The sequence below is a fragment of the Globicephala melas genome, chromosome 10 (assembly GCF_963455315.2).
Source record: "Globicephala melas chromosome 10, mGloMel1.2, whole genome shotgun sequence".
Classification (NCBI taxonomy): domain Eukaryota; kingdom Metazoa; phylum Chordata; class Mammalia; order Artiodactyla; family Delphinidae; genus Globicephala; species Globicephala melas.
In genome coordinates this window covers 102379469-102405306 of record NC_083323.1, presented here as the reverse complement: position 1 = coordinate 102405306, position 25838 = coordinate 102379469, and the positions used below count along the sequence as shown (strand labels likewise).

At 46.4% G+C, this 25838-nt stretch overlaps 1 protein-coding gene across 1 annotated transcript; it reads right to left on the bottom strand.

Moving 5' to 3' along the window:
- USP18 (ubiquitin specific peptidase 18) lies at positions 1-25838 on the bottom strand. The gene is made up of 11 exons (XM_030834876.2): positions 25552-25838; positions 17439-17546; positions 16193-16289; positions 14579-14724; positions 9156-9235; positions 8747-8893; positions 8296-8391; positions 7693-7860; positions 3178-3309; positions 2665-2714; positions 1-811 (listed from the first exon to the last, which is right to left on the bottom strand). The coding sequence occupies exons 2-11, from the start codon at positions 17440-17442 to the stop codon at positions 766-768; spliced, it is 966 nt and encodes a 321-aa protein (XP_030690736.1). The 5' UTR covers positions 17443-17546; positions 25552-25838; the 3' UTR covers positions 1-765.

The window sequence follows — 25838 nt, the reverse complement described above, 5'->3', positions numbered from 1 at the left end:
TCAAGCATGCCACTGGGTATGCTTCTCCCTGTAAACTAACTGTCCTCACTCTAAGCCCCATTTCAGCCTTCAGCCTTCTCCCATGGCCCCCAAACAGGAGAAATTTCACCTTCCTTTGAATTCCTGTAGCATTAACCCTTAGTATAACCCCCATTAAACTAAAAACTCCTTTCGAGAGAAAGAACTTTATTCATTATTGTGTCTGGCACACCATCTCATGGACAGTAGGTGATCAATACATATTTGCCAAATAAATGAATAACAATTACAAAGTACTTGAGTTTTATGTAATTGATACAGGTTCTAAAATTTTTTAAATTATAAACAGAAATGATATACAGTCAGTACCAACCAGTACAGTAACCTTAGCTGTAAAATATGGAAATAGTTCCCTACCACTGCCCCTTGCCACCTGACTGCCCCCTGCTACCAGTGCTGGCCTGGTTTCTACTCCCCTGGGAGCCCCTGGGCTCCACAATCTCCCAGCTGAAGGACCACCACCTTGTACAGCAGGAGTACTCCAGACCTGATGCAGCCATGGGGCCAGGGTCCACTGGTGGAAGTATCCACTCTGACTGATCCAAACCTGCAGAGTGTCACTGTTAAGTATTTTGATAACCACCACTGATAATAAATAAAGTTTAATTAAACAATTTCAAAACAGTGCCTCTCCTCACTGCAGAATATCTTAAAAGAGTCTGCAGATCCAGGAACAGAAAAGGAAAATGATACTCTGTAGGTCTCTGAAGGTTTAGGGTACATCCATTAGGACTCAATCTTCATGTAAACCAGAAGATATGCAGTTTCCCGCCTAGGAAGAAAACAATTGCAACAGTGTCACAGAAATGAAACATTCATAGTTAATTAATACATTATTAATTCACGATAGGACACCCGTCAGAAAACTTTCCAGGTTATTGGATCAAGTCTTCATATCCATCACCTTAGAGGGGACAAAACTGGTGACCTGGGAAAATAACTATTATTAAGCTGCTAGTTAACGTCTCAATCAGGGGTTGGCAAACTATGAGCCTGTGAGCCATATCCAACACTGTTTTTGCAAATAAACGTAACTGGAACAAACCCACGCTTATTCACCCACGTATCACCTGTGGCTGCTTTTGTGCTGCAGAGGCAGAGTTGAGGAGTTGCGACAGAGACTTTGTGTCCCAGAGGCTGAAACATTCACTCTCTGGCCTTTTACAGAGAAAGTCTGCCAAATCCTGATCTAAATAATGGGTTATCGGGACCTCCCTGGTGGTCCAGTAGTTAAGAATCCACCTTCCACACAGCGGTTAAGAATCCGCCTGCCAGTGCAGCCCTGGTCCGGGAAGATCCCACGTGCCACGGAGCAACTAAGCCCATGCACCACAACTACTGAGCCCGCGTGCCACAACTACTGAAGCCTGCGCGCCTAGAGCCCATGCTCCGAAACAAGATACGTCACCACGATGAGAAGTCCATGCACCGCAATGAAGAGTAGCCCCTGCTCGCCACAACTAGAGAAAGCCCATGGGCAGCAAGGAAGATCCAATGCAGCCAAAAATAAAAGTAATTAATTTAAAAAAAAAATCCGCTTTCCAATGCAGGGGACATGGGATCGATCCCTGGTCAGATAACTAAGATCCCGCATGCCGCAGGGCAACTAAGCCTGCGCGCTGCAACTGCTGAGCCCGCATGCTCTGGAGCCTGCATGCCGCAACTAGAAAGAAGCCCGTGTGCTGCAATGAAAATCCCTCGTGCCACAACTAAGACCCCATGCAGCCAAATAAATATTTTTTTAAAAAATAATAATAATGGGGGATCACTGACAACCAAAAGGTGACAAAGAGTGGGCATCTAAGGAGATGCTTAGAAGAAAAGGAAGAGAAGACGAAAGGTACAAGGTGGAGGCGGGGAGGATTCCAAGCACGAATTTCACCTAATTCATTAGTTTCCAAGTGAAGGCCTACGTGTGCAGCTGGGGTCATCCTGCACATCATGCTTAGTGTACAATGTCATCTCTAAGCTTAGCAGGAAAAACTTACAAAGTCTCTGCTTTACCTTCACCCAGCTTTTTTCTCTCCAGCTTCCCCTCTGTAGTTATTGATTTTTAACAATTTAGTTATTGTTATTTACTACATGCAAGCCACTGTACCAGACAAAGAAGGAGGAAAAGAGTGATCCTTGCCTCCAAAAAGTTCATGGTTAATGTGAAAGAACGTTATGTAGGCGAACACTTACAGAGCAGTGGGATCCTTGCTGTAAAGGAGGTGAGCTCCAAATGCAGGGAAAGCATCTGAGAAGCTCCTACAAACCTGCCTGGATGCTGCTGGGAAGCCTTTACAGAGCAGGTGGGCACGAGCAGAAGTACTGAAGCATGAGAGGGGGGTTGCCGCAGTGACAAATTAGGAAAAGGCAGTACAGGCCGGGAACAGCCCACGCAAAGCCACGCACAGCGTGATATTTGGGAGCCACTTATACTTCAGTACTGTTGGAGTCTAAACTGCAGGAAGAGCAGTGTGGTGGGTGGTACTGAAAGATGAGGCTGAGCAGTATTCACCAGAGGGCCATCCAAAGGCGAGTGGCAGCTGAGTCCGTGAGTGTTTCATAGAGTAGCTAGCACCCTATGCTGCTCAGGGTGTGTGAGCGCGTTGGGACCCCACCACCCCAGTGCTCTCTCACCAGCGGTAGCTGTGATCTCCATAGGTACACTGGACATCTTCCCAGGACACCTGGAAGCACACAGACAGACAAGGTGAAGCGGCCCTCCCTCACTCACCCAGACAAACCCACCCCCGTTACGCCCATGACCTGGATCACCTAGTGACAGGTGCCATGGTATGAAGTTTCTTTAGTACACTGTCCCTCTGTTTAAACTTCGTGTTGATGAGCCAGGATTTTCTAACTCTTTCTGACTCTTCTTGCTTTCAGTAAGCTTCCCCCAGAGCACGAGGCTACAGGGCACTGAGCCTAGAATCCCAAAAACCTAGACACTGAGCTAAGTGGAGTAGCAGAACGCTGTAAACCAGACAGGGACTCCATGCAGAAAAGGGCTTCAAAGCCCACGAAAGGCCACACACACAGAGAACAGGACCACAGCGTGTCTGGGCCTTGAGGGCCCATCTAGTCCTGGCTCAGAACTTATTAGAGGTGCAGAATCCAGGGCAAGAGGCAATTCTGGAAGATGTTTCTCACCCAGCAAACGTTGGAGTCGTTGAAGCAGAACCATTTTCCATTCACAGAACTCCGGACATAAGCACAGTAGTGACCGAAGTCAGCCTTCCCCACATGGGCAATCACAGCGAAGAGTTCATACTGTCCCCCACGCTGAAGGACACAAGGACAAAGAGAGCCCCATCATCCCTCCTCTTCTGACCCTCGTCTAGGAGGAGGAAACTACTTCATCGTGCCTTTGCTCATTCAGTGCCTTTCTCTGCCAGGCACTGGTGCTTCCAGGGCACTAGAAAACCGTCTTTGACCTCAAGACTCACAGCTAATTATGCCAGAGCTGTAATCCCATGTTTTATACCAGATGCATTTGGAGGTAAATTTGGGAAGAACCACTTTTTGCCCCAAAAAGGAGAAGGAATGACCTGCTGAGGAAAGCTCCCAGAGAAGACGTGCTTGAACTGATCCTGAAGGGTCATCATGGCACACGCGTGATGGAGTATGGACCAGGAACTGTGGCGGCCCGGTGGGAACAGAACAGTACACCCGGAAATGCAGCTGAGGGTGCTGGGAGCCATGGGATTAACGTCCACAAAGGCCAAGTCAGGAATCAGAACTTTATCCCGAGCAGCGGGAGCCGTCGGAAGGCTTTACGCAGGGGAGCAACATCATCGGATTTGTGTTTGAGAAACACTGAAATAACGTGGTGTGAAAAACGGACTGAGAGTTCAAGTGAGGCAGAGCCAACGGGACAAGTTAGGGAACCACGATGGCATGAGGAAGAAGTGTTGAGAGCCCAGCCATTACCCCCGGGAGCAGCCAGTAAACGATAATAAGCATTATTAACACAGCAATTACTAGCTGACTGCCAGCACCTGGCCAAGTCTTCCCTTGCATTGTTCCATTTAACATCCACAGCAAACCTGTAAACTGGGTGCCAGCATAAGTCCTACTTTGCAGACGTGGAATCTGAGCTCAGGGAGCAGAGTAATTTACTCAAGGGTCAGAGCTCATAAAGAGAAGAGGCGGGAGTTTAACCCAGGCCTGCCCGGCTTCGAAGCCCAAGCTCTCGACCCCTATACTGAGGAAGTGAGGGTGAACGTAGAGACGAGGGGACAGATTTGTGCAAAGTTAAGGAAAAATAATAAGTTCCTTTGCAACTGATGGATATGGTGGTGGGGGAGCAAGTAGGGGGCACTACAAGGATGAACCCCAGATTTTTGGCTTGGAAATTAGGAAGACGCTGCTGCTATAAGGTCACACATGGAACAGAGGTGTCTGGGGATGAAGACAGTGCATTTGGGGACCGTGTGACAGCACTGAGTAGGAGGTGGACACACTGTTTGGAGGTCAAGAGTGAGACCTGAGCAGGAGACAGGGACTGGAAGTCTTCAGTTTGAGGTGATTGAAACCATGAGAATTAATGAGATGACATTCAAAAAATGGGAAGAAAAAGGAATGGAATTAAAACTAAATACCAATAAAAATGGGCAGGAAAGGATCCAGCAATGGAGAAAGAAACCCCAGGAGAGAGGCCTAGAGTAGGCAGACTTTGAAGGAGAATAGGATCAATAACAGAATATCACAAAAAGATCAAGTAAGGGAAAGACCAAAAAGTATTCACTAGGTTTGGCAGTAAGTCTTTCTACTCCCTCAAATCTTAGCAAGTCAAGATGAGAGAATTCTCTGTGAAAAGACAACAGTGGCAAGAGAGAGAGTTTTCACTGATTGTGAGCAAGATCTCCACATGAGTTGGGAAAATTGTACTTGTTTTCTCAACACAGTCAAATAATATCTCTAACCTGACACTTTGAAACAAGATCGTGAAGGGGACAGGATGAGGGTAGGACAAACGAAGCTTAGTCCCCCAAAAGGGAGGGCTAAAGTCATTCTCTATTCTCACGTGGGGATGTTACACTGGATTTTTTTTTTACATCTTTATTGCAGTATAATTGCTTTACAATGGTGTGTTAGTTTCTGCTGTATAACAAAGTGAATCAGCTATACGTAAACATATATCCCCATATCCCCTCCCTCTTGCATCTCCCTCCCACCTTCCCTATCCCACCCCTCTAGGTGATCACAAAGCACCAACCTGATCTCCCTGTGCTATGCGGCTGCTTCCCACTAGCTATCTATTTTACATTTGGTAGTGTGTATATATGTCAGTGCCACTCTCTCACTTCGTCCCAGCTTACTCTTCCCCCTCCCCGTGTCCTCAAGTCCATTCTCTATGTCTGACTCTTTATTCCTGTCCTGACCCTAGGTTCATCAGCACCTTATTTTTTTTTTTTAGATTCCATATATATGTGTCAGCATACGATATTTGTTTTTCTCTTTCTGACTTACTTCACTCTGTATGACAAGACTCTAGGTCCATCCACCTCACTACAAATAACTCAATTTCATTTCTTTTTATGGCTGAGTAATATTCCATTGTATACATGTGCCCCATCTTCTTTATCCATTCATCTGTCGATGGACACTTAGCTTGCTTCCATGTCCTGGCTATTGTAAATAGTGCTGCAGTGAACATTGTGGTACATGACTCTTTTTGAATTATGGTTTTCTCAGGGTATATGCCCAGTAGTGGGATTTCCGGGTCATATGGTAGTTCTATTTTTAGCTTTTTAGGGAACCTCCATACAGTTCTCCATAGTGGCTGTATCAATTTACATTCCCAACAGTGCAAGAGGGTTCCCTTTTCTCCATACCCTCTCCAGCATTTGTTGTTTGTAGATTTTTTGATGATGGTCATTCTGACTGGTGTGAGGTGATACCTCATTGTGGTTTTGATTTTCATTTCTCTAATGATTAGTGATGTTGAGCATCCTTTCATGTGCTTCTTGGCCATCTGTATGCCTTCTTTGGAGAAATGTCTATTTAGGTCTTCTGCCCATTTTTGGATTGGGTTGTTGGTTTTTTTTGATATTGAGCTGCATGAGCTGCTTGTATATTTTAGAGATTAATCCTTTGTCAGTTGCTTCATTTACAAATATTTTCTCCCATTCTGAGGGTTGTCTTTTTGTCTTGTTTATGGGTTCCTTTGCTGTGCAAAAAGTGCGGGGCAATCTCTGGATCTAACTCTCAGTTCACGAGAAATACCAGGGCTAGAGGAGTATGTCAAATAAGACCTGCCAGCCAATTCTGGATATACACTTAAAAAACCTTCAAGCAAATAAATTTCAAGGAAAAGAAAAGGAGGGGAAGCATCAAAGAAACTTAACCTGAAGAAGAAAGAAAGGCAAGGGGGAGGGAGGGAGGAAACAAAGGTAAGCAAATACAAGTGTAGACTTTATTTGGCTCTAGATTCAAACGAAGCAAACAACTTACAGGACAGTCAGGGAAATGCAAATATTTACCGGCTATTAGAGGATATTAAAGAATCATAAGATGGACTTGGTCTTGTTTAGAAAAAGAGTGCTTATTCTTTAGAGAGACATAATGAAATGCTTACAAATGACATGTATGGTGTCTGGGATTTGCGTCAAAATCATCCAGTAGAGGTTTGGAGAAAGAAGAGGATGGGGTGTAGGTGAGGCAAGAGTGGCCATGAGTTAGGTAACTGTTTAAGCCGTTGGTGGATGTGGAGATTCATTCTATAATTCCTCACAAGTCTTTTCAAGAGGAAAAAAAATTTTAAGATATATTTCATTAGGTAGGCTGTGCAAGTGGAAATAAGGAAACTAGAAGGAAAGAAACTGAGAATCCTATGAAATGTACATGCCCTGAACAGGGAAGGAGCCACTATAACACGCTGTCAGGCCTCAATTTTTAAAAAACCATATGGTTCTAGAGCATGGATAGTAAACCGCCCAGGGGTGGAACAAAACAGGACGTCCACAAATGGACTCACATAGGTATGGGAATAAATGTAGCATTTTAAACCTATGGAGAAAAGACATTTATGTCACTTTTTTCTCAGAATTTCCCAACAATTCATTAGCTCAAGACAATTGAATCCAACTTGACTCTGAATCAATTTGGCCCAACGTGCTGGCTGCTTTCTTATTATCCCCAAGGTAAGCATAAGCTGCTGGAAGTAGAACGTTAGGCTGGGGCTCTCTTTAGAACCCAGGGTGCTGTGGTTACCTGTGGCTACGTAAGCACTGCACATCCTATTTAAAAGGAAGGTTCTGACTTATGGGTTCCTTCCCTCATTGCTGTGAGGTAGATGAGTACAAATCCAATCATCAGAAATAAAGTCTTTTGAATCTTAAAAGAAATGCAACGGCCAACAGCAAATGTTGGTGGCAACGTGAGGCTGACAGCCCATCGCTGTTATTCGAGAGACTCGGGTTCCCATCACTAAACTCCTTTTTTGAAAAACAAGTGTTTCTCGAGTGTATGAATATGTTTCTATGAATCATACCAAGCCGTTGGTGAGCGTCCCTCCCTCTGTGTCCCGAGCTCGGCCACCGGAGAAGAGAAGGATGCTCAAAATGCATCTCTGGTGATCTTGATGCCAATCATCTCAGGGGAGGGAAGACAAAGGACGGGGTGTCTTACGTGGGGGGTGGAAGGGACACGAGGGGCCTTCACCTGCTCCTCAGCAGCGCAGGGCTCTCCCTCCATCTCAAGGAGCTCATTTAGATCCAAGTTCTGGGGGAAACACAGTGAGTGGCAGATTTTTTCTGTCCGCAGATTTTTGCTGGAGAAACGCATGAGGTGGATGGTCAATGTCTGGGGCAGGTGGGTCAGTGTCAAGACCTGGAAAAAGCAAAGTCTCCATGGAGACGAGTCCCAGGCACTTGAAACAGGTCGATTCCGAGAAACACCAGGGCCGACGGTATGTTCTTCTTCCAGAAAAGAAGGGAGCGGAATGGAATCACACGGTAAGGGCCCCGCCTGCTGGATCTGCTGGGCCTCCCACGGAAGGCTCAAGAAGCCCAGGGCTCCGCCCAGGAACCCAGGGGAACTACGGGGTCTGCTCCCCTCCCAGGGGAGTCTGGCCCTGAGGGGAAAACAGCACCTGCTCTTGTGCCTTCCCCCCTCCGTCTCAGTGATGGGGTCCGAGGAGCGTGCCCACAGCCCTGGAAGTCACAAGCCCCAGGATCCCCAGCCTGAAGGGATTCCCTCCCTCAGTGGGAGGCCCCCAAGGGGAACCCCAGACGGGCCAGAAGCACCTGGTTTGGGAGCAAGTACCTGCTTCCAGCAGGTCTTCTTCTCACAGTTCCCACAGAAGCACATGTCCTCGCTGGACAGCTCCCTGGGCTGGAAGAAACAGCGGAGGGCGTCCTCCTGTCCCAGGGGAGCAAGGGAAAGGCAAGGTTATTACCTTCTGGGTACAACCCCTCACCCTGCCGATGAGCTTAAGCTTCTCTCCTCATTTTCCCCAGGTCCCCTAACATCCAGCCCAGCGTGGTACATGTGCCAGGGTCTCAGGAAAGACCTACGTTTTGGAGGAAGCAGTGAGGATAAGGGGCTATAGGAGGAGAAACGTTTTTTCCCCGCAAATGAAAGGAGAACTTAGCCAGTGCCATGCAAAGGAAGCGGAAATGATTTTTTAAAAGCCAAGGGTGGATTAAAGAAGGAAGGGGGCACCAGAAGCTCTGGGCTGTGTGGGAACAGAAAACTCCCCACAAGGACCCCTCACCAGTGTTTTCAGGGGCTTTGAATCCATGTCGAAAAGAGAGACGGGGAGGGTCAGCATGCTGCTGCTTCTGTCACTCTCCATGGTACATTCAAGGCAAACGAGGGACTCCCTCACGCGAATGGCATAGAGGGCCTGCAGCCTCGCTACCTGCAAAAGGGAGGGGGAGGAGGATGAAGGTGCAGAGAAAGCCGCGAGTAAGCAGGTCCGGCCAAGCTCCAGCGCTGGAGCCACCGCACACAGCTCCGGAAGGGCAGCCGCTCTCCGCTCGCACACAAAGGCGTAGAGAAATCACAGCAACCGCACTATGCAATCGTGATAAGCATTTTACATGCATTTCCCCTTTCAGTCCTCTCTACACGTCACACGGACAGCATCCTCACCTTCTGAGCTCTCTCGTTCTAGGACTTACCAAGTCCACATCTGTGATTTGGTCTTTAATCAGGTTCCAGACTGTGAGGTAGAGCTGGGCAGCATCATGCTGGACAAACACTGGCCAAAGAGAAAAGTCACGCCCAGGGTGAGGACCCAGGGACACCTGTCCTGCCCTCCTGCCCCAGCTACCCAGATGCATGCGAACACTCGTCACGTTGCCTTTCCCCGCTTTCAGGCTAAGTTTCCACAGGATGTTCGGTCATAAAAATGAAAGATAAGCTTGGTATTGATTTTGAGAACTCCTTTTAAAACTCAAAGTCCAGCCCCACTGCACCACACAAGTCTTCTGTCCTCTGAGTTGCCACCCACCCCTGCTGGCCTCCGCTGGGGAACCCAGCTACACAAAACCAATAGTCAGTGGTGGATTCTCTCCTATGTCCCTGCCAAGCCTCCAACTGGACTCCTGTGGCCACTGACTTCTCTATGCCTCTCCGTATTTTCTTTATTCACTCCCCTTAAAATTGAGCAGTTTCCCAACACTAATACCTGACCCAGGTCTTCCCCAAAGGTGTACGGGAGAACAAGAAGGGAAATAACCTTCTCAGTGATAGAAGGTGCTAGCGGAGAGGAAGCAGGAATAAGCCATGAATCCTACACACGTGAACATCAGGCTACAAGCGGTGCACAGGGGTGAATGAATCCATGTTCCCGAGTTGCAAAGACGTTGCAAGAAAAGGTATTAAATATTCATATCTACTATCTCAACACCATTTCCTCCATGATACTTATCACAATCTGTACTTAATGTTTTGGGGTTGTATTTTGTTTTGGCCTGTGTCTCTCCTCTAAACTGTCAGCTCCATGGAGGCAAATACTCTGTCAGTCTAATTCCCTTACCAGCTCAGTAACTGGCACATCATAGGTGAACATTACATATTAGTTGAATGGTTAATTAATCCACATTCCAAGCTAATAATCCCAAACTGTAGACAAGCAGCCTGGTAGCAGGCTGCACTGATGCAGTCTCCAGGGAATTATTTTCAGAAGGCTGTCCACCACACAGGACATAAAGGGAGTCGCGTCAGCTTGCCACGTAGAGCCACCTTGCCACACCTGACCATCCCAGAGCCAGAAGTCCCAATTCATCTAAGAAATACAGGGATGCTTGCCCAACCCATAACTTCCTTCACACCTGCTACGTGCAAGGCATTGCAGAGGCCAGAGAAATTACCTATCCCCAAGAAACCTGTAGTCTAGTGGGAGGCAAGTATCCATGTACTCACAATTCAAAGAAGAATTTAGGGCCTTCCCTGGTGGCGCGGTGGTTAAGAATCCACCTGCCAATGCAGGGAACACGGGTTCGAGCCCTGGTCCAGGAAGATCCCACATGCCGTGGAGCAACTAAACACGTGTGCCACAACTACTGAGCCCACATGCCACAACTACTGAAGCCCGCATGCCTAGAGCCCGTGCTCCGCAACAAGAGAAGCCACCGCAATGAGAAGCCCGCGCACCACAAGCAAGAGTAGCTCCCGCTCACCGCAACTAGAGAAAGCCCGCACACAGGAACGAAGACCCAACTCAGCCAAAAAAAAAAAAAAAAAATTAATAAATAAATTTATTTAAAAAAAAAAAAAAGAAGAAGAATGAGAAAAATTCCCCAGGTGTACAAACTGCTATGGAAAGCTAAAGAAAGGTGACATACAACTAGGACAGTGGAGTGCAGGTCTCTGTAAAAGCAGGATGCCTGCTTTCACCACTTCTATTCAACACAGTACTGGAAGTTCTAGCCAGAGCAATTAGATAAGAAAAGAAATAAAATGCATCCAAATTGGAAAGGAAGAAGTAAAATTACCGCTGTTTGCAGATGATATAATCTCATATGTTAAAAGACTCCACAAAACAAAGCTTTTAGATCTAATAAATGAAATTAAAAACATGATACAAAGTCAACACACAAAAGTCAATTGTATTTCTATACATACATGAACAATAAACAATTTGAAAATGAAATAACACAAACAAATCCATCTATAATAGCTTCAAAAACAATAAAATACTTAGGAATTAACTTAACCAAATTGGTAAAAGACTTGTATTATGAAAACTACAAAACACTGCTGAAAGAAACTAAAGAAGTCATAAATAAATGGAAACACATTCCATGGACTAGAATATTTAATATTATTTAAAAGTCAATACTACCGAAAGCAATCTACATATTCAATGCAATTCCTAACAAACTCCCAATAAGATATTTGCTGAAATAGAAAAACTCATCATAAAATTCATATAGAATCTTAAGGGACCCCAAAATGCCAAAACAATTCTGAAAAAGAATAACAAACTAGAGGACTCACACTTTCTCATTTCAAAACTTACTACACAGCTATAGTAAGCAAAACAGTGTGGTACTGGCATAAGGACAGACATACAGATTGATGCAATAGAATAGAGTCCAGAAATGAATCCTCACATGTATGGTCCAATAATTTTTGACAAGGGAGCCAAGAGTATACAATCGGGAAAGGATAGTCTCTTCAACAAATGATGCTGGGGAAACTGGATATCCACATGCAAAGAAATGAAGTTGAACGCTTCTAACTGCATATACAAAAATTAATTCGAAACAGATCAAGGACCTAAATGTAAGACCCTAAACAATAAAATGCTTAGAAGAACACATAGGACAAAAGCACACGACCTTGGATTTGGCAATGACTTCTTGGATGTGACACCAAAGGCACAGGTAACAAAAGAAAACATAGAAAACTTCAACTTCATGAAAATTTTTTAAATGTATGCATCAAAAGACAGTATCCCCAGAGTAAAAAGGCACCCCACAGAATGAGAGAATATATTTGCAAAGCATATATCTGATAAGGGATTGACATCCAGAATACATAGAACTTTTAAACTCAACAACAAAAATAACCCAATTCAAAAATGGGCAAAGAACTGGAATAGATATTTTTCCAAAGAAGACATTCAAATGGCAGTAAGCACATGAAAAGATGCCCAGCATCACTAATCATTAGGGAAATACAAATCAAAACTACAATGAAGGGCTTCCCTGGTGGCGCAGTGGTTGAGAGTCCACCTGCCGACGCAGGGGACATGGGTTCATGTCCCGATCCGGGAAGATCCCACATGCCGCGGAGCGGCTGGTCCCGTGAGCCATGGCCGCTGAGCCTGCACGTCCGGAGCCTGTGCTCCGCAACGGGAGAGGCCACAACAGTGAGAGGCCCGCGTACCACAAAAAAAAAAAAAAGAAAAGAAAACTACAATGAAATACTACCTCACAGCCCTTGCAGCTACTTCAGACCCCCTGCAGCTCTCTCCAAGGATGGCACAGTAATCGAGGTCGTGGACCCCAGCAGCCTGAGCCAATGAGATATCACACCCACCCAGAACCAGAGCCACCACAAGCCTCACACCACTACACCTGGATCACAGCGCACCCCAGCTGCAGGTGAAGGTCCTTCTTAGCAAAGTCCCTACACAAGTCTACAGGGATCATGGACAATCAGGGAAACATGATACCACCAAAAGAAAACAGTAAACTTCCAGTAACTGAAACCAAAGAAATGGAGATACCAAATTGTCTGAAAAATAATTCTAAATAATTGTTCTAAAGATGCTCGGAGAGCTACCAGAGAACACAGATTAACAATTTAAATAAATCAGGAAAACAATACAAGAAAAACAGAAGTTCAACAAAGAGATAGAGAACATAAAAAAGAACCAAAGGGCAATTTTGGAGCTAAAGAATATTGAACTGAAAAATTCAACAGAGAGCTTCAAAAGCAGACTGGACCAAGCAAAAGGAATCAGTGAACTAGAAGGCAGGTCATTTGAAACTGTCCAGTCAAAGGAGCAAAAAGACTGAGAAGGATTGAAGAAAGTCTATGGGACTCCATTAAGAGAAACAACCTACACTTTAATGGAGTCCCAGAAGAAGAGAGGGGAAAGGGGGCCGAAAACTCATCTAAAGAAATAGTGGCTGCAACTTCCCAAATCTGGGAAGAGATTTAGACATTGAAGTTCATGAAGCTCACTGGTCCCCAAACATACTCCCTTTGAACAGATGTTCTCCAAGACACATCATAATACTGTCAAAAATACTGTCGAAAATCAAAGACAAAGAGAGATCTTAAAAGCAAGAGACAGGAAGTTTACCACCTACAAGGGAACCCTCATAAGACTATCAGCACATTTCTCAGCACAAACCTTACAGACCATGGGAAGGTGGGATGATAGGGCAAGTGATGAAAGGGAAAACTGCTGATAAAGAAAACTGTACCCAGCAACACTGTCCTTCAGAAATGAAGGAGAGACAAAGGCTTTCCCAGGCAAAGAAACACTGAGAGCTCATCACCACTAGACCTGCCTTACAAGGACAGCTGAGAGGAGTTCGTCAAGCTGAAATGAAAGGATGCTTGTTGTAACAAGGAAAGAGACTGAATCAATTCAGTGGGAAAAGAGTAGTATTTTCAACAAATGGTGCTGGAACGATTGGATGCCCACATGCAGGAGAATGAAGTTGGACTCCTATCTCACACTATTCACAAAATTTAGCTCTAAGTGAAACATGGATCTAATGTAAGAGCTAAAAGTATAAAACCTAGAAGAAAACAAAGGAGAATGACTGCTAATGGGTATGGGGTTTCTTTGGGGGGTGATGAAAATTTGCTAAATTTTTTTTTTTTTTTTTTTTTTTTTTTTTTTTTGCGGTACGCGGGCCTCTCACTGTTGTGGCCTCTCCCGTTGCGGAGCACAGGCTCCGGACGCGCAGGCTCAGCGGCCATGGCTCACGGGCCCAGCCGCTCCGCGGCATGTGGGATCTTCCCGGACCGGGGCACGAACCCACGTGCCCTGCATCGGCAGGCGGACTCTCAACCACTGCGCCACCAGGGAAGCCCGAAAATTTGCTAAATTTAGATTGTGGTGATAATTGCACAACTCTGTGAAATACTAAAAACCTCTGAATTGTACATTTTTAATTGACTGAATTTTACAGTATGTGATGTATATTTCATTAAGGCTGTTAAAAAAAAAACTAAGCTATTTAAGAGTTTCCTTTTGTAGAACACAGTTTCTCCTTATGAATCCTTTATTCTGTTTCCCTAGAATCCTTTGCCTGCAGTTGAATCAGCTTTGAGGAGACTCTTAGGCTTACTTACTCCACCAGGAGGCAGAAAAAGGGTGAGTGTGGAAGTAATACATGCATAGATAACATCAGTGCTGCACCTGGAAGATGGGGGTTCCTTAAGATATCTCGCATCCACACACGTGCCTCCGACACAAGGGTTTCCTTCCTGTTCACTCACTGAGCCTCAGTCCCCCTCCTCTCCTCTCCTCTCCTCTGCTGCCCCCTCCCGCGTCCCCTCCCCCTCGCACTCCCCTCCCTCTTAGAGCACCAGGCCAGGATCCTGAGCTCCTGGAGGAGGACCGCCTTACGTGGTACACTGTACATCTGGAGACAGTAGGCCAGCCCCATGGGTCGCACCGCTTTCTCCCGGCTGTCCTGCATCTTCTCCAGCAGCAAGAGCAGCTGGAAAGGGACACTTCTCCTCTGCTCCGCAGCTTCCCTTGGCACTGTCATCCTGCCGAGTGAGAACAGCCACGAACCTCCCTGTCCCCACAGTTCCCAGTGCTGGGGGCACACCACAATCACATGGGAGAACTTTCAAAAATCTCACGTCCAGGCCACTCTGCAGACTAACTACATCAGAATTTCTGGGGGTGGGCCCAGTTACCAGGATTTTTAAGTTTCCTAGATGATTTAGACATATAGACAAGGTTGAAGAGCTACCGTGTTAGCAAATCAGCTATAGGGGAGTATCCTCTCAAGAGGGGAATCAGCACAGCTGCGGCCTCACCCCTCTCCCCACCCTGCATGGCAGTCACACCAAAACGAACGGCAGGTGCAGTAGGTCCTGCACCTACAGCAAAATGGCCAGCCTGAAGTTCTCCAAAGGCCAAAAGCAAGTATGACCTAGGCCCTGGGAAGGACACATAAAGGAATGGCAGTGTATCTTGGCAATGGTTTGTTTAATCACTGGCATCTCTCAACTGCCCATGCCCATGGAAGGGGAAAAGGAGAAAGCAAAAGGCAGAAAAAAATGAGTGATAAAGTTTATGTATGTGAACATATACATATGGGCGTGGTGCTTGCGTTCCCAAGGAAATTTGCCTGTCAGTCCTGGCGGAGTCTCAGCATGTCTCTGCAGAACAGGTTGAGAAGAAAGAAGGGTTCTCGGGCTTCCCTGGTGGCACAGTGGTTAAGAATCCGCCTGCCAACGCAGGGGACACAGGTTCGAGCCCTGGCTGGGAAGATCCCACATGCCGCGGAGCAGCTAAGCCTGTGCACCACAACTACTGAGCCTGTGCTCTGAAGCCCGCAAGCCACAACTACTGACCCTGCACACCACAATTACTGAAGCCTGTGCGCCTAGAGCCCCTGCTCCGCAACAAGAGAAGCCACTGCAACGAGAAGCCCGCGCACCGCAACAAAGAGTAGCTCCCGCTCGCCGCAACTAGAGAAAGCCCGCGCACAGCAACGAAGACCCAGCGCAGCCAAAATAAATAAAAATAAAATAAAATAAATGTTTAATCATTTTTAAAAAAAAAGAAAGAAGGGTTCTCAGGATGTGTATACTGTGTGAGTGTGGATGTGTTTCACTTGAGAAAAATCAATAGACTCATAGACCTGCCCGTTGATTAGACACTGGCAGGGTCCCCACTTCCTTTTAACCAAGTCAGTGGCTGCCAATCTGGCTACACTTTAGAATCACCTGGGGAATCTTCCGAAAAGTACGAATGCTTGGGCTTCACCCTAGACACCCACCTAGGCCCCAAGTGGAACCAAATATCTGGGGGTGGGATCAGCAGTTACATTTTTTAAAAATCATCTTAGATGATTATAGTATATCGTCTAGATTGTGCAGAGCAAGATCTTTTCTCTGTTAGCTTTTGGAAGTAGACTTCTAAAAGTCCAAACCACTGTGAATAACTGAATAACTGAAAACATAAAATAATATACATATTTATCTGCCTGAACAATTGCCTTACCTCTTCAGTATCTTGGTGAATTCCACGTTCATAACGAACACCTGGATCAGGGAGTTAAGGCAGCAGGTCTGCCCAATGTTGTGTAAACCGACCGGGCCTATGAAGAGCAGAGGGAAGATACTGAGGGAAGCCCTGCCACAGAATTCAAAAAACACCAAACACTCCTCCAGACCCTCCTAAGGACATGAAACACTATAAGGTACTCCCAGAGGCACAAAGAATTCACTAAGGAGCTTGGAAACAAATTGGAAAGGAGAGAGAAACACGACCCTCTGCAAAGTGAATAGCAGCAGAAGTTTTAACAGTCCGTTAGGAAAAGAGAGGCCACAAGGAGGTGTATCACTCGTTGTCAAACTTATAACCCAAGCAACAGTAAGAGCAAAGGAAGAGAAACCTTACAGACAGTGCACTGGGGAGAACTAGGGGCCCTGCCCACCCAAGCTGTCCCTACAGAGCTGGCTCACAGTGGGCATCTATGGGCTCAGGGGCGAGAGTCATCTCCCAGGCAATCTACTCTGGGCCCCAGGGGTAAGGCCCCGGCCCAGGCCCTACCAGGTGGTGGAAGGGAATCAGAAGAAAGCTCTGGGGGAGATCCACCTCATCTAAACTCACCTTGAGAGGCTGGAAACCACAAGGAACTTATGAGGATGTGACAAAACCAAAAGGTAGTATTTCTCTGACCCACTAGCAACCAACCTCCCCTTTCCCACCCAACCTTGGGCTCCGCAGACCCCACAAGGTGTGTAATTTAAGAGGGAGGGAGTCCACTAATCTCAGAGCTCCCGGGGAAAGGGCTCTGGTGTACGAGCTGGGGCAGTAAGAACGTAAGAATCCATGGTCAGCAGGAACCCGATCAGCAGAAGCACCTTGTCACCAGACACACTAGCACCCAGGGGAAGGCTGGGGGCCACGACATGCCAAGCACAGGATTAAAGCAGCTTCCACAACAACCTCATTATTCTTCCCAACAATCCTATGGGCTCAGGAGCATAATCATCCCCATTTCACAGAGGCAGAAGTGGAGGCACAAAGAGCAGCAATCATCAACCACAGAACTCTACGGCCCAGCGGACGAGCAAAGCGTTTCTGCGCAGTCAAGAGAGAAGACTGGGGTTCTCGGCCCATTGGGAGCCCGGGCTCGGGGCTCCCTGTGTCTCTTCCCATTGCTGCTCCCGTCCTTCTCCTAATGGGCTTTGCTGAGAAACGCTGAGACAGCCAAGACCGGCCTAGGGACCCGGAACCATACCCATCAGCAGTCACTCCAAGACCCCCGGACGGCAGCTGCAGGGCGTCTTCAGGACGGCGCGACCTCACTTCCAGGAAGAGCTCTCATGAGCCGGCCTTGGCCGGACCTCTGTGAAAACACACCGCAGAGGAAAGGATGAGAGAAGGGGAAGCATATCCATGTGATCAGTTCTGATCCCCAAGAGCCAGGCTTGGGGGGAGATCAGTGTCTGGGGAGACTGGCCCGCCAAGCTCTAGGGCGAGAAACGACAACTCGGTGAGACTCCGTCCCCTTGGTCCCTCATTCCCACTGTGTCCTCATTGGGACCCACGGCCCCAGCCTCTGCCCTGGGCCCTCTGTTCTGGCAAATGGTTCGACATTCACCAAGGGGTCCAGACCAAGACACCTGGGTCTCCCTGTTCCTCACTCCCAGGCCCTCCACTGCCTGAAGGCTGCTCAAAGCCCTCTCCTTGCTGTCCACACGCTGGCCCCAAGGAAGCCCGTCCTGGCTCCTGGGGAAGGGGCTGCTGTGAACACCCACGCGTGTTGTACACAGGGCCGTTCAAGTAACTGGGGCTGGGAACAGCTATGTCTGCCTGTAGCGGGAGGTGGTGACCACTCACACTCCGGCGGAACAGGAGCCCTTCCCCAGGCCACCGGGTGTTGGTGGTCGACGGCCCCCAGCTGAGGCCCCCTCCAGAATTCACCCCAGTGAAGAAAGCTGGCCCGGTTCCTATCCAGAGTCTGGGCGATGAGGGGGCCTAAGGGCCTTACCACCTGCCTGAAGGGTCACCCAGCCCCCGAGCTCCCCTTGGCATTGGCTGAAGCCTCTGTCACAAATTTTGGGAGTTCAAGTCCTCCGTTTGCCCACCTTGCTGTGCTCACCCTCTGGGTGTCGTTCCCAAGGGTGCTCCCCAGCAGACCTTCCCCACACACAGCTCAGCTGGGACTACACCGTCAAAGGAGGGCAAATCAATGGCAGGGCCTTGAGTCTATTGAGCTTTCTCAGACAAAACCCACACACACAGGGTATAGAGACTTCTCAACGGGCTCCACCAAGAAATGCCGAGACTCAGCCAGGACTGGCTGGCGAATGTCCTTGGGAACCCAAACACCACGCCCATATGTATATATTCACATACATAAACTTTCTGACACATTCTTTTCTGCCCTGGGCTTTCTCCTTTTTCCCTTGCATGGGCACAAGCAATTGAAAGAGGCCTGTAATCGAATATCCTTGTTATAATGTGAAATGGAAAAAGCAGTGTATTTTCAACCATGTCACAGTGATGCCTGATACAGCAACAGAACATTGCAGAATATTCTGGCTGTCTTCAATTTTTTGCAGTTATAAAAAAACTGCAGTGAACATTTTTAGGTATAAAACCTTTTTCTACCTATGTGATTTTTCCTCAGGCAAACCAAAGGTCATAGACACAACAAAACTGCAGCTATAAACCAGGTCACGTTAACCAGAACCCACGTCTTCCTGACAACACAGGCTTCAGCCTGTGAATTCTCCCCAGGTGTGTGGGAATCTCAGGAGGAGTCTCTTGTGTTTTGGAGTGAGGTCACAACCACCATACCCTGTCCCTACCTGCCCTGGAGTGCCCACTGGTGTCTGCAGGGCACTGCCCGACACAGCAATCCATGCACAAAGGTTCCCTCATATCTACAAGCAGGGCCTTCACGTGGAAGTGGGATACAAGCCCAGTCCTCCTACTGCCTCGTGCCTTTTCATTTCACCAAGTTCTTCAGCTTTGCGGGAAGCCATCTCTCCCCAGGGCTCAGGCCTGCCCCCGGGTCTAAGCTTGGGCACAACCCATGCTCTTTCCTCAATTGCTCCTCTGTCCCCGTGCAAATAAACCTGTGGCCTTCAGATACAACCAGATGCTAAATCAATGTCTAGGAGAGGGGCCTCCCTGGCGGTCCAGTGGTTAGGACTTCGCCTTCCAATGCAGGGGGTGCGGGTTCGATCCCTGGTCAGGGAGCTAAGATTCCACATGCCTCGCGGCCAAAAAACTAAAACATAAAACAGAAGCAATATTGCAACAAATTCAATAAGGACTTTAAAAATGGTCCACTTCAAAAAAAGTATTTAAGTATCTAGGAGATATTCTTTTTTTATATAAATTTATTTATTTATATTTTTATTTTTGGCTGCATTGGGTCTTTGTTGCTGAGCGTGGGCTTTCTCTAGTTGCGGTGAGCAGGGGCTACTCTTGGGCTACTCTTCGCTGCGGTGCACGGGCTTCTCACTGCGGTGGCTTCTCTTGCTGCGGAGCACAGGCTCTAGGCACACGGGCTTCAGTAGTTGTGGCACACGGGCTCAGTAGTTGTGGCTCGCGGGCTCTAGAGCGCAGGCTCAGTAGTTGTGGCACACGGGTTTAGTTGTTCCATGGCATGTGGGATCTTCCTGGACCAGGGCTCGAACTCGTGTCCCCTGCATTGGCAGGTGGATTCTTAACCGCTGCGCCACCAGGGAAGCCCTAGGACATATTCTTAAAAATATAATTACAAGGTCACAGTGTACGAAGTTTAAGGCTCTTAATATACGTAGCTAAATGACCTGCCCCTGTCTGTACTCTAGCCAGTGGCTCAGAGGCCCGTCAGGATTCAGTGGTTTAATGAAGTGACCTAAGTTCACTGATATTCACGAGGGCAGGGTTCGTGGGAAAAGTGAGTCTGGATCTGAGTTTATTAAAGAGGAAAGGGTATGGTTTAAAATAAGGGGCACCTTGAGGCAGGGCAGGTGTTATGCAAAAAAAGCCCCGGGGTCTGGGGGAGAAGCATGTGGGGAAGAGTGTGCAAAGGGCTGTGAGCAGACCTGCACAGGTGAACCCAAGCCAGGACTGGAATAAAATGTAGACATTCCAGAATTTTAGTTTTTATAAAAAGTAAGTGGTCACTAGTGGTCAGGGAAGTGCAAACCTTGACCATAATGAGATACCATTTTACACTATTCAACTGGCAACAGTTAAGAATTCTGATGGAACCAACTGTTGGAGGGGATGTAGATAAATAGGGTCTTTTATATACTACTAGGGGAGGGTGTAAAATGGTACAGTCGCTTGGGAAAACAATGTGGCATCATCTTTTTTTTGTGTGTGTGGCATCATCTTGTAAAGTTAAACATTCACTTAACTTCAACCTAAAAATTCAAAAGAGAAATTCTTACATGTGTCCCTGGAGACATAAACAAGAATGTTCATAGCAGTGCTGTTTGTGCAGCAAAAACATGGAAACAATCCAAGCGCTCGACCCAAATGTCAGAAGAGTGGGTACGTGAGCTGTAATAAATTTATACAATGAAATAATATTCCTCAGTTGCACGTGAGTGAACATGTCACAATAGGGTGAATCTTAGAAACACAATGTTGAGTCAAAAGGCAATTCTTAGAAGATAATATCTAGTATTTCTTTTTGTAGATTCAAACTCAAGGAAAATGAGACACTATGCTATTTAGGCATCAACGTGCATGTGTGACAAAGATTTTTAAATGGATAATGAAGATCAAAAAGACCAGGCCAAGGACTTCCCTGGTGGCACAGTGGTTACGACTCTGTGCTCCCAATGCAGGGGGCCCGGGTTCAATCCCTGGTCAGGGAACTAGATCCCACGTGCATGCTGCAGCTAAGGAGCCCATGAGTTGCAACTAAGGAGCCCGCCTGCCGCAACTAAGACCCGGAGCAGCCACATAAATAATAAATAAATAAATATTAAGAAAAGACCAGGTCATTACTTCCAATGGGCAGGCAGAGGGATGAGAGAAGTAGAGAGCATGTAATCGCCAGTAATGCTCTAGTTTGGGGGGAAGGGTTTCATAAGTGTTCATTTTATCATTAATTAGTTAATTAATTAATTGGAACTTGGAGTCAAGGCCAGTGGTCTGAGGCAAACAGACATGGTCTGATGCGGGTGTGGAGTCATTCTCTGCAAAGAGCACGCACACAGCCCAGCAGTGAAGGCACAGCTAACTCAACTGCTGACAGATCTGAACCACAAATCACTTCCAGGACTTTCCCCAACAAGCTCAGTTTTAATTGACTAGAGAAGTCCTTAAGGCAGATGCCCTTAGATCTCTCTCTCCAGTGAGAAAAGCAGAAGCCAAACCAGGCATGGGAGTGTCGGCACTGCCCCCTAGTGGATACATGGGAATGTCCCGGTGGACGTGGGCTGAAGACAGACTGCCAAGGCTGGTACCAAGTAAACAGACAGGAGCACACACCCAAGGACAGATAATAAAAGACCTAAAACGAAAACCCTGAATCATACCGAAAGACCAGTCGTTCCCACCTACTGCCAGAGCACTTAATGATAGTGGCATTGCATCCAAATGCATGCTAAACGTTGTATGAAGACGTACATTTTTCAGATGAAGTAGAAAAGTACCAAAGCATGGCTTCACTTTATTATTATTATTCATCTGAGATCTGCTCCTTGGCCTCAGCCTTTGAAAGGCCATCCACCAAACGCCCACCTCAGTCCCCTTCTGGTGTCCCTGCGCTGGTACACAATCAAGTGATCACTTTGGTTACCACCCCATGTGACCAGTGTAACAGAAAGGGGGGGGTCACTTGGATTAACTGTTAATATCTGAATATCCAGTTGCAAATGATCCACACAACTTAGGGTAGAAAATCTCATATATTGTACTTTGTATGTTGAGATATAAAAGCATAATTTTCACTGCAAAAGAAAGATGCTGCAACAGTGAATGGTCTGGGCCATTATATGCATAAAATTATTTTAAAATCTTAAAAAAGGAAAAGAAATTAATACATATAGTAAAGAGAGAGTAAGTTTGCTAAATAGTTTATAGAGGATATTATATCTTTTTTGGCTTACAACTTTATTAAATTTTAAAAGTAATTGAGAATAACAGAGTTAGACTGTATCAAGTCTAACAGAGTTAGACTTTGCAAAATTGTTTGGTATGCCAGCCTTCTCATAATATTAAACAAAATAATCTTTAAGAATTGTATTTAAATTTTAATTATTAATCCCAATTAAGCCATGAGTCTTTCAAGAAAAAAACCCTTTTTGCAAATTCTTCACATCTTGTGAAGATGAATTAAAACCAGAACATCAACTTTACCACTTATCATGAGGAGGAAAAACTCCAAACATATCTACAAAAAAATCAATAATTAAATCATCATTCAATCCAGGTGTGATAAAGAATATAAAAAATCTGAAAAGAACCAAAGCACCCAAAACACAGCTTGTTCTCACTAGTCAAACTTCAAAAACCACAGACTACACACGTGAATCAAGCACACTGCTCTTTGTAATGTTTGGTCTACTTATGGAGGCTAAAAACTGTTGTTCAAATGATGGCTTTAGATTGTCACTCAGTTTAATAGTTGGAAATAAAACTCTCAACTTTTGACAGTTACCCAAACTATGAATCCTAGGGACAACATTGCTCTGGAAAATACATTCCTAAAAATAATTTTCCTGAATTACATTCCGCTGTGCGCACACACACACACACAAAAAAAAGTGATAGTTTTAAATGTGCTACTTCTATATCATGTATATCAGGCATCTGAACAGGCAGAAACAACCAGAGCCTCTTTTTAAACAGAACGGTGGGTTAATGGTGAGTTCGGTCGATTCTCTCCTTGCAAGTCTGATTGAAGAAATATTTATAGACTGGAAAACCAGTTTTTTAAATGTCAACGCCATACAGTTGTCATCAACAGTGGAACAAAGAAGATGAAGGCTATGAATGGTTTGGGAATCACAGACTTGGTCAGGGCTGACTTGGTGAGTACACAACCTGTGTAGCTGCCCAGACTTGCACTCAGAAGACCCCGGCTTGGTTTAATGCTCTCCTGCTGCAGTCCTGAAATTCTTCACAATTGTTTAATAAGGAGCCCCAAGTTTTTACTTTACTAGGGGACCTACAAGTTATGTAGACTGTCTTGTATATAGTGTTTTGTTCACATCCTTCAGTATGCGTACAGGAGGGTAATTACAGCACAGAAGAATGTAACAAGAAATCCTGGTCAGAGGAGAAAGATGGGGAGACGGTTTCATCATCCTTCATCAGAGACTTTGGAATAGTCTCGTCAAGTACTTATGTGAGATGTTCAAACACTATGGGGTAGCAGACACTATGTGTTTAAAGGGCTACTAAGACAGTAACGACCACGGGGTTGGGGGCGGGGGAAGCCCTAATGCTGTAGTTTTCAGAACTTAGCACCTGCAGTTTGTTCACTAGAAACTACTGAAGTAACCACACTAAAAGTCTTCTTGAGAATCCAAATATTTCTCATGCGATAACTGCTGTAAGATCCTCCCGTTCTACAGTCCCAGTGATGTGCTGAAATTACTGTGCGTTTAAGCAAAGGTGAGGGGCAAATGGCCTCGACTGTAACCAAACACTGAGTCTAACACTCAGCCCTTCATTGTTCTGCCAAAAGGTGCAAAAGCTTTCCTGAACGCAGAGATTTTCAGTGCGTTTTCTCAATTAATGGCTACTAAGAGTTCAGTTCTTATCTGAAGGGGAGCTGGGTCCTCAATTTTTTTCTTTTGTTCTGCTAAAATATTGGCAACCACTGGTCCAGCATCTTGGAAGCAGGTAGGCAGGTCTCTGGACCTGCAGCAACAGCATCACCTGAAGTTTGTTAAAAAGGCAGGATTGGAATCTGCCTTTTGACGAGATTCCTAGGTGACCTACGCAAGCATTAAGGTTGAGAAGCTGTTCTAGACAAGCACTGACCAAGCTCAGGCTGCAGGGGACTGGCCACCGGCATAGAGGATTTACTGCAGACCAGCTACCTTCAGGTCATTTCATGAAGACTGTTTTCAGTTCAGTCCCAGCGCTGCTCTCCCTAAAGGTGCATGACTCCTGGCTGCTTTATTTCCATTTAAGGGGTCACCAGTGAAGACCTCCTGGTGTTACTTGTGCAGAGAGATCTTTCAGTCTGGGTACACAGCAGCAGCCAGCTACTGGGAGTGGACACTGCCACAGCCAGCCTGGACGACCACTTGGCAACATGTACCGCAACCTTGAAAATGACCCCAGTGGACGCCTGTCATTTCTGCCAGCCCAGTGCCCCACCTTTTGGTAGCATACTCACCTCTTCTTTACAAACACTATCTCCACTTTCAGAATATGAGTACTGGGTGGAGCCCACACGCACAGTCCGGCTCAAAGGCCTGGCCGCTCAGGGCCCAAGGTGACTGTTTCAGCAGTGGTCACGTGACCCGCACAGGGCTGCTCATAATCAGCCTCTTTTTAAGGCGTTTTAAGCCAGAAGAACATAAATCAGACCATCTTTGCCAGCACAGGAAGAAAAACCACCAGCCCAGGAAAAGAGCCAATGACACAAGCCTCACAGTGTTCTAAATCCAACCCATCATGGCAACGACAGATTCAGACCTCATTCTTAATCATTCGTGTGTGTTTCTCAAGGGATGGTAATGTGCCGGGCACACAGATTAGAACACTCCAGATGAAACCCATTTTCCCCTTTGCAAGCTCATCATTGTGTAAAAGTGCCCAAACCGTGCAGCACATTTCTTTTAGTGAAAATACAAAAAGCGGTTTCTTTTTTTTTTTCAGTTCTTTGATAGTGATCCAAAAACCAAGATGGATCTGTGCACCTGTATTAGTCCGATTTGTATGAGCACATTAGACCACCTGGATGTCTAGGCCTGAATCGTCCGCCTCACTCTCACAATATAACACCAGAAAGATATGTTTTAAATATTTGCCTCTTTTTTGAACAATTTCAAAGTATAACTACCTCAATGCTGTAAAGCATGAAGTTAAAGGCTCCGCTTTAGTTTTCAAAACACTTTGAACCCAGATTTTTCAGAGGTCATAGAATTTTAGGTTTAAAGGTCTAAATTTAGCTTTCTTCCAGGAAAAGAGGGAGACGGTAGAAGGCGGATTTTGCGATTTCTTCTTTAATTAGAAACAGTCGTGCAAAAAAAGTCCAAATAAATATATCAGCGTGGGAAATTTTCACTGATCTAATATACGTATTAACGAATACAGACCATTATTATAATTCGCTCAGCCCAAAAAAAATCCCATAATTATCCACGTGGCATTTGAGCACAGCCCCGTTGTGCCTTCCCTGGAAAGAAAGCCTCCAAAAGTATCACCAAACTTGCCTCAGGTGCAGCGAAGAGTCAGACCCGCGCTGCTAAGTTGGATGAGGGAGAAACTCAGCAACCGCGTCCGGACCTCCAGGCAGCAGCGTGGCGGGCGCTGCGGGCGGGGTGAGCGGGGCCCCGTCTGTCCCCACCTAGGTCCCCAAGTCTAGGTCCCCAAGTCTGTCCCCGCACCTCTGTTCCCACCTCAGTCCCTGCGCCTCTGTCCCCGCGTCTGCCTCCGCGCCTGCCTCCGCGCCTCTGTCCCCACCTCGGCCCCCGCGTCTGTCCCTGCGACCCTGTCCCTG

Bases quoted from the DNA above. Each gene is read 5' to 3' on its own strand.
- USP18 (XM_030834876.2), bottom strand. The intron at 8,894-9,155 runs GTAAGTCCTAGA...TCCCTTTTGCAG, and splicing joins AAATCACAGATGTGGACTTG to GTAGCGAGGCTGCAGGCCCT. The intron at 2,715-3,177 runs GTGAGAAACATC...GTGTGCTTCCAG, and splicing joins ACGACTCCAACGTTTGCTGG to GTGTCCTGGGAAGATGTCCA.